The 9291-nt window shown below is 47.1% G+C and overlaps 1 protein-coding gene across 2 annotated transcripts in view; it reads right to left on the reverse strand.

Moving 5' to 3' along the window:
• Positions 1 to 9266, reverse strand: part of TUFT1 (tuftelin 1) — a 55838-nt gene extending 46572 nt beyond the window's left edge. For both annotated transcript variants that reach the window (XM_021089860.1, XM_021089859.1), the window contains exon 1: positions 8050 to 9266. In XM_021089860.1, coding sequence (XP_020945519.1) covers positions 8050 to 8112 — 63 coding nt within the window. In that variant the 5' untranslated portion in view covers positions 8113 to 9266. The remainder of the gene's footprint in view (positions 1 to 8049) is intronic.

Genomic DNA, 9291 nt, shown 5'->3' on the forward strand with positions numbered 1-9291 from the left:
TTCTGCAGGGTTTTCTAGGCCAGAGAAGGTCCTTTGTTGGGTATGGCACCAAGAATCATTCCCGCTCCTCCCCACCGATTAGTCAACAAAACAGGTGTCTCCTTTTCGTCTGGCTGCCTGCCCAGAGGCATGGGCTGGACGAGCTCGATGCAGAGGGCTGACCCAGGGTGATTGAGAGGTGAGATGAGAAAAAGGAGGTAGGGTGGCACCCGAAGTGGGGCAGCCGTTCTCCTTCCCTGGAGGGAAAACACCAGGGCCTGGCAGTGAGAGTGTGTCCAGAGAGGGAGGTGGGCTCCTAAACTCTCAACTCTGAGGGAGACACGCTTTTGCTCAGCCCAAGAAACCCACCTAGTTCCCAGCCAGCCTGGAATGAGGGGGCGGTTCTGAGCGCCCCTCCCCCTCTCGAGTCTCTGATTATTTTACATCTTGGATTTTTTTGCGTTTGTGCCGCAGACCCTGGAAGACCATGTCCTTTTCCGTCCTTCCTTGTCCCCATCCCCATCCCACCCTATTTTCTTGTCCTCTTCCGGCCCGTGCTGGCAAGGCTTCAATCTGGGCCGACAGCCTTCCTGGCACATACTTGTTCCCTCAACTCAACCTCCCCACCCCTAGGAGACAAAGGTTTCATAAGACTGCATGGTGACCCAAAGAGGCACATACCATAATTACCAGCAGGTGAGGAAGCTCGTCCCGCCTGCTCTGAGCATATGTGTGTGGAACCGAAACCATCTGGGCACACACACCACCCCACCACTCCCACCTGGGAGAAATATGAGCAAACACTAGTGCCAAATGCCTGCTGACTGGGTAAGCCTCCTCTCCCAGATCCTCCAGCGGAGCCCAGGATTCCCCAAATTCCTGGCAGGCCTGGGGACATCAGCTGGAGTGCTCCTGAAAGGAAGAACTTCCAATGATTTGGGGAGGTGGAACGGCATGGGGAGGAATTTATGGGCTGAGCTTGCAGCAGGTCTCACCAGTGGAAGGAAAAGGCAGTCACCAAACTTGAGCGGTTCCTCTGCCCAGGAGTTTCTTCCCCACCCATGTGTCACAAAGCCAGGGCTTCCACCGGTTTAGAATCCATTCATTCTTTTGGGGTACGCATCAATGACTCCAGACGAAATTTCTTTTAAAATGTAAACATTCCGACCCAGCAATTCCAATCCTAGGTATTTCTTTCCAATAAAGATCAAAGTTTTTTGAAACTTAGAAACAAATTTTGGGAGTCCCACTGTGGCTCAGCAGTAACGAACCCGACTAACATCCATGAGGACTTGGGTTCGATCCCTGGCCTTGCTCAGTGGGTTGAGGATCTGGCATTGTTGTGACTGTGGTATAGGCTGGCAGCTGCAGCTCTGATTCAACTCCTAGCCTGGGAACTTCCATATGCTGTGGGTGCAGCCCTAAAAAGCAGAAAAAACCCAAAAAACAAAAATCCTGTGGTGTAGAAACAAAGGTTCACAGCAGCATTATTCACAATAGACAAAACGTAGAAACAACCAAGTCCAACAACATTTATTCATGAACATATGTCATAATATAGCCATACAATTGAATATTATTTGGCCATAAAAGGCATGAAAGACTGATTCATGTTACAATATGAATCAACCTTAAAAGTATACTTATTGAAGGAAACCAGTCACAAAGGATCACATATTATATGATTACATTTAGATAAAATATCTAGAATAGGCAGATCATAAAGAAAGTAGACTGGTAGCTTTGGTCAGGTGTTGGAAGAAAATGGGGAGTGATTGCTAATGGGTCAGGATTTCTTTACGGAGTGATGAAAATGTTCTAAAATCAGTTGTGTTGATGAATCCAACTCTGCGACTATACTAAAAACCACTGAATTGTTATACTTTAAATGGGTGCTATGTACCATATGTAAATTATATCTCAAAAAGAGCTGTTATAAAAAGAAAATGAGGGCATTCTTGTTGTGGCTCAGCAGTAACAAAACCGACTAGCATCCATAAGGACGCAGGTTCAATCCCTGGCCTCGCATTAAAACTAATTCAGCTTCTGGGGTCCTAAAGGAATGACACCTATTCCAGGGTAAAGACAAAGGTTCAGACTGCAGCTGGTGTAAAATCCAAATCCACTCAAGCATTGAGAGAATCTTTCTGACTGATCAAGATGAAAAAACAAACAGGGAGTTCCTGCTGTGACGCACGAGGTTAAGGATCCAGCATTGCCACAGCTGTGGCGTACGTCTCAGCTGCAGCTGAGATTTAGTCCCTGACCTGGGAACTTCCATGAGCCACAAGAGCAGCCAAAAAAAAAAAAAAAAAAAAAGTAGGTTGTGGGGAAGTAGGGGAGGGGAAGAAGATGCAAATATTCTAAGGAAGGGAAATGCTGATAGAATATCTTATCAGAGCCCAGATCTTCATGGAACACTAGCTGCCTTGACCATGAGATCAGAAAAAGGAGGAGGAAGAAAGGAGCCCAGAAGGGGATGCTAAAATATGATCCCTGACTATCACTTTAACACAGTTCTGGCTGAGCTAGTAGGTGCAAATGTTACTCAGATCTTCACCCTGAGTCTACTTATAGGTCCCCTCTCGTCCTCAATATGAGAGGAGAGGAACAGGTAAGACAAACAGCAACATAATAGACCAGAACAGAGAGTTCCCAGTTTCTCCATCCCTTGACCAGGGGAAGCTAAAACAGTCTAGCCAGTCAGTAACAAACAGAAAATAACAACTCCATCGAGTATTTACCATGTGCCAGGCACTGTGCTTCATATTTCACATGCATTCCTCACAAGAACTTTATGAGACAGGTGCAGTTAATACCCCTATTTTACACATGAGGAAACTGAGACTGAAGAGATAAAGTAATTTACCAACATGATCTTTGGGCAAAGCAAACACTAAAACCCTGACCATAGGCCACTGGGTCAGATTCCCAGAACCAGGATCTTTTTTTTTTTTTTGTCTGTCTTTTTTTTAGGGCTGCACCCACGGCATATAGAGGTTCCCAAACTAGGGGTTGAAATGGAGCTGTAGCCACCAGCCTAGACCACATCCACAGCAGCGTGGGATCTGAATCACATCTGCAACCTACAGCACAGCTCACAGCAACGCCAGATCCTTGACCCACTGAGCGGGGCCAGGGATCAAACCCGAGTCCTCGTGGATACTAGTTGGGTTCGTTAACCACTGAGCCACGACAGGAACTCCCAGAACCAGGATCTTAACCACAATGCTACTAACGGAAATCACAGTGTAGCCAAAAATTGTAATATAATCTCGTTGGGAAGATGGGAGAAGGAAAAAGGAGCATATACAGGGTGGGGGTATAAAACTTCCTATAATTCCTACAACAGGAAGTCAGTGATGTCTAAAACCAATAAAGCATAAACATGCCATTTAGAAACATGACAGTAAATGCTACAAAGAGCTAAAAGAGTTGAAGGTAACTTCCATTGGGCAGGCCTTGGATAAGTAACTGCTTACTATTTTCCTTTAAAGTCTTTTGATATTATCAGGGATTTTTAAAATCATGCACATACACTTCTTCGATTAAAAAAAAAAAAAGATTTAAGGAGCTCCCTGGTGGCCTAGTGGTTAAAGGATTCAGCATTGTTATTGCTGTGGCATGGGTTTGATCCCTGACCCAGGAACTTCCGCATGCCACAGGCATAGCCAAAAAGAAAAGAAAAACAGAGATTCAAAGCAAAGTCAAATGTAGTGACATCTGTTGCTTTTGCCACACAGTTTCCATCCTCCCCCACTAATGATAGCACTTGGATTTTGCTTTGGAGAATCCCCCTCCTTCACTGGGTAGTCTGGTGGGCCTAGCAATCAAGGAATCCCAACCTGCCCTGGCCAAGGTGGGTAAGGGGCCAGTGACACCCTCTCCCTGGAGTCTCAAGCAGAATGACAAAAAGACCTAAAACAGCTGGAACTGGTTCGCCCAGAAGTGGGAACCCTCCATTAGTTAGTTCCTTCCACTTACGGGGGCCCCAGGACCCCTCTGGTTCAGACTTTTTAAGCTTTCCCTTAAATTCTGTGAGCTGCCCATAATTAAATTCCTTAAATTCCTCTTCTGCCTAAGTTAGTTGGAGTCACTCTCTGTTGCTTATAATAATGGAACTTAATGGGAATGTCTAATAAAAATGAGTTAGAGGTTAATTGTGCTTTTATTTGCCAGTATAACTTACTACAGTGGCTTGTAAACTTTTTTGACCTAAAAAAATACATTTTACATCACAATCGAATAAACACACCCACAAATATATAATATGTATACATACATATAACTAAAACAAAAGTTTTGCCAAAAATGTCTACCCTAACATTTTGAGAATGTTTGTTTGTTTGTTTGCTTTTTCGGGCCGCTCCAGTGGCATATGAGGTTCCCAGGCTAGGGGTGGAATCAGAGCTACAGCTGTCAGCCTACATCACAGCAACAGCAACATGGCATCCGAGCAGAATCTTTGACCTACACCACAGCTCATGGAAATGCCAGATCCTTAACCCACTGAGTGAGTCCAGGGATCAAACCAGCAACCTCAGGATTCCTAGTCAGATTTGTTTCCACTGCACCACAACAGGAACTCCCATTCCAACAGTGTTAATTATTTAAGACTTTTTTTTTAAAGAGCAGTTTGAGGTTTACACCAAAAGGTACAGAAATTCCCAATATACCCCTCTCCCCACATACATGCCTAGCCATTATCAATATCATTCACCAGAATGGAACTTTTTTTTTTCTTGGCGGCATCTGAGGCATGTAGCAGTTCCTGGGCCAGGGATCGAACCTACATCACAGCAGTGACCCGGGCAGCTGCAGGGAAAATGCCAGATCCTTAACCCACTGCACCACAAGGGAAGTCCCAGAATGGTACTTTTTAACCAAGGATGAACGTACTTTGATATATTGTAATCGCCCAAAGTCCACAGACCACCTTCACTCTAATGAAGTGAATGATGTTGCATTTTCTATGGGTTTGGACAAAAATATAATGACATATACCCATAGTTATGATATCAAAGTATTTTCATAGCCCTAAAAAGTGTTTGTGTATTTATCTCCTCTCTCCCCACAAACTCCTGGCAACCACTGGTCTTTTTTTTTTTTTTTTTTTTTTTTTTTTTGTCTTTTGCCTTTTCTAGGGCCGCTCCTGCAGCATATGGAGGTTCCCAGGCTAGGGGTCCAATCAGAGCTGCAGCCACTGGCCTTCGCCAGAGCCATAGCAATGAGGGATCCGAGCTGCATCTGTGACCTACACCACAGCTCACAGCAATGCCAGATCCTTAACCCACTGAGCAAGGCCAGGGATCGAACCCGCAACCTCATGGTTCCTAGTCGGATTCGTTAACCACTAAGCCACAACGGGAACTCCACCACTGATCTTTTTAATGTCTCCATGGTTTTACTTTTTCCAGAATGGCATATAGTTGGGATCTACTTTCTTTTTTCCTTGAAAAAAGAAGTTCAAAGCCTTTACGTCTATAAGACCACTCAAGACCCACCCATGCATGGATTGGACAAGCTCTAGGTAGCAAACTCTTCCACTAAATACTGTAGCTTTTCTGCCATGATTGAGCCCTGTCCTACTGGTTCTGCCCAGTAGCCCCCTCACCCCAGGGGGGAGGGGGTGGCAGGAGGACACGTTTAGGTTATTTATTCATAGGAAGGACACAGTTCTGTGCCTCTTGTGACAATGAACCCAGATTCCTGTTGAACGTGTTATAAACAGAGGAGCCATTTCTTCAGGCCTCTTCCTCTGAGCACATCTATTTCTTTTTTAATGCTGGTTCTGACCCACTAAGTTGATCTCAATGATTATGTGATTCTGGTCAGCAGTTTGAAAAACACTGGCTCATTGTACCTGCTGCATCTGCCTCCAACAATAAAAGCAACCCAGAGAATGCAGTAGTGTGATATTTCTATATCCATGCAGGGTGCACTGAGGCACGTGGCCTGGCTGGTGGAGAAATACTACCACAGTTCCAGGGTCCTGACACTCACTAGGACACACCAGCTACTTACACCATCTACACTGCTGACACCAGAAGAAACATCTGCTCATTTATTTATGCACTCACTCACTTTGCACATGCACTGAGAATGAATATATACGAGAGGTTTCTGGCGACTGTCCACAACCATAAATTCTATCTGCAGCATGGCTCAGAGGAGAGGAATCCAGGACAAAGCCTGTCTCCTGACTGATTGATTGTTTACCGTCTCCTCCCCTTCCTTAAGAGCTCAGGAATGTCTCCAACACCAGACCCAGGCAATAGTTATTTCATTCCTACCTTTCAAGTCAAATAACTCTCAAGTCCAGTCTAGGAAAAAGGAATAAAAGGGAATTTCTGTCTCCCCCTGTGCCAGAGGTTTCTGATTAGCTATGGCTTGAGACTGTGAATTCCTTGCTATTTTTCAATCCACTCTTTCTGCCCCAGCAGACAAGCAGCAAAACATCGAGGGATAAAATAAGATGTCAATTCATTCTCAACATTGCCAATGCCTTAGACTTAAGAATTTCCTGGAAATCTTTCTACAGCAAGCAAAGAGAAGCCCAAACACCTCTCTCCTTTATTTCCCTCATACCTTGTTCCTTGCCTCAGTCTTTCCAAAAGAGTGAGCAAGAGCACAGAGTAGGATTTGGGGATGACACAATAAAGGATGGATTTTTTCCATCACTTCTGCGTCTCATAGCTGGGGGAGCAGCAAGCTACAGAAAATGAGGGATAGGGGTACTGGAGTTGGGAGGTAGCAAGACCTGTATTGAAAGGTGGCAGAAACACAGCCTGGGCAGAAATGGAGAGGGGACTGTGAACAGAATTAAGTGATCATCTATGCCTTAAACTTGAAATAAGCAACTATTCTACAAATATTCTTCGAAGAGCCATAATCCAGGTGCAGTTGGGTTAGCTCTACCTCAAGGGCAAGCTGAGACAGAAAGAGGGAAGAGAATCAGAATCAGAGCGGAGAGGGGAAAAGGAAGGGATACAAGCCCCCCATCACCTTGACTCCCATTTCACTCTCCTCCACAATAGCCTGGAAATTGATAAAATAGCACACACCCATTCTGGGTTAAGTTCCCCAGAAGAGCCTAGAAACACTTAGCCCCAAGTTACCCTCCTTTGTCTCCAGAGAGGAAAGAGCATAGTACACTATGGTGGGGGGAAGAGAAGAGGGACTGGGAGCCTAGGGAGTGAGGGGAGCAGGGCAGATCTCTTAGCAGTGGAGCCGTCGGGTTAGCACTCCTCTCTCTCCCCCACCCTCACTCGGTCCAGAAGCTCTTGCGTAGATCACTTCCCTTCTCTTCTCAGCCCAGATTCTGGCATCCCCTCCATCCACTAGTCCGGGGCTTGGAGGTTGGAGACGTAAGCAAAACCAACAAAATGTCCCAGGAAGCTATTGGCTGGCCATTTGGGAGGAGGGGGCAGGAAAACGGCACGGGGGAAAGAGGAGAAATCCGAGCAAATAGGTGACCCCCCCCACCCCCAACCCGACCCCAAGCAGACAGCCCAATCCCTCCTAACTAAAGGTAAGAGTCCCCGGCCATTCTCAGCGTACTTGGAGTTCTACCGTACCCGTTCTCGAGTTGAAGCCCTAGGGTTTCACTCTCTTCCCTTTGTCTTGCTACTGATCACCATTAAGTTCTTTGAAGGGTCTCTGAGGTCACCAGGACCCACAAAAAGCCTCGTTCCCCTTGTTGGGAACCAAAGTTCAAAAGAGCGCAGGAATCCCGTCCCCAGAGCTCATTCTTCTACGACTCAACCTAGGAGCCCACAGGACGCCTGAACAGCGCGCACTGGAGACCTGCACCGCGCCCCTGGCCGTAGCCGCAGTGTCCTCCTAAAGGGCAGGGACGCCCAGAGTCCTCAAGCCTTAAAAGAGTCTTCAGCCCGAGACTCCCCGGGATTCCCACTGCCCGCCGCGAGGCGGTACAAAAAGAGAAGCGCCGTGAGGGGCTGACCGCACGGCACCAGGTGATGTCAGCGAACTCCGCGCGGGGCACGGTTGGGGCGGAATTAGAAACCAAGAGTACCGAGCGAGGGAGGCGACGTGGTCGCTTTTTCTTACCGAGGTCTGCGCTTCCGGGTGCACGTCCACCAGTGTACACCAGCTACGCGTCCCGTTCATCATCTTCCCGAGAGGGTCACGGAACACACACACAGCCCTCCGCCTTGCAGTCTGGCTCCTACTAGGCGAGCGCGCGCCGAACCGCCCCCCCCTTGTATAGGTGCGTCAGGGGCGGAGGCTGGCAATAGGACACGCCCCCAGGACGCGGTTCGCCAATGACTGAGCAAAATTGTGAAGTGGGCGTAGCCTAGAGGCTTCAGGCCACGCCCGTCTGCGCTCGCTCCGATTTACCTAAAGGTGGGGCTTGGGAGCTACTATCTACTTAACTGAAGTTTTGTCCAGTGTTATATGATTGTACCTCAAACGTTAGTCTTGCCCTCTCATTTCAACTCTAAGGCCAGTGTTGGTAAGAGAGGTTCACCCTGCCAGCCCCTAGAGGATGCAAAATTGGAAAAAAACCTTCCATACATTCTCCTCTCCCTATATTTAGGCCAGCCTGTAGGCTTTGTAGAACTGAGAAACCTTTCCTCCGCCATACAGGCTGCCAGGGCCAGCTCACTCAGACTGGCCTAAGCCAGTCTGGCAGGTGCCCTTCCTTGGCAGAAAGCCCAGGCCAAAGTCAAAGCCAGCTTGGCTCTGGGTGGGGCTTGTTTTGCAGAAGCTATTATATCAAAGCTGCCCTTATATGGATGGGAGAGGCGGGACACATTGCCTTAAAAGGAATTTGTATTCTTGAGAAGGGATGAACCTTAACTTCTCCAATGACATTTGCTCCCTTGGCCCAGGTTAGCATCTTAAGGACCTAGAAGAGAGGATGATCAAGAAAGATCTTGGAGCCTCTTCCAGTCCAGCTGCTCTTAGCATATGGCTTCTCCACCAGGCTATGGTCCATATGGACATGACAGGAGGAGGCCTGACCCACTCCAGAGTGGGCAGAAAGCCTGAATCTGACAGAAGGCTCTGCTGATCAGCTAGCTCCCTGTTCAAGGCAACACAAGAGGAATGCCAGGTAGGAATGGATGGCTATCTTTGTGTCTAAGAGGTGAATGCTGGGGCTATCCCTATGTTCCCAAGGAATAAAAAAAAAAAAAACCAGTTCCAGTCTAACCCTCGAAGGCATTTACTGGCCTTGTTCTTCCCAGAATGTTGTTCAGGAGAGAAGGGAGCTGTTACCAATACTCCATTTATTTCTTAAGGAAATAAAGGAAACCTAGGGAACCTAAGGCTCCCTAGGTTCCATCT

Source organism: Sus scrofa, chromosome 4 (genome assembly GCF_000003025.6).
Source record: "Sus scrofa isolate TJ Tabasco breed Duroc chromosome 4, Sscrofa11.1, whole genome shotgun sequence".
NCBI lineage: Eukaryota > Metazoa > Chordata > Mammalia > Artiodactyla > Suidae > Sus > Sus scrofa.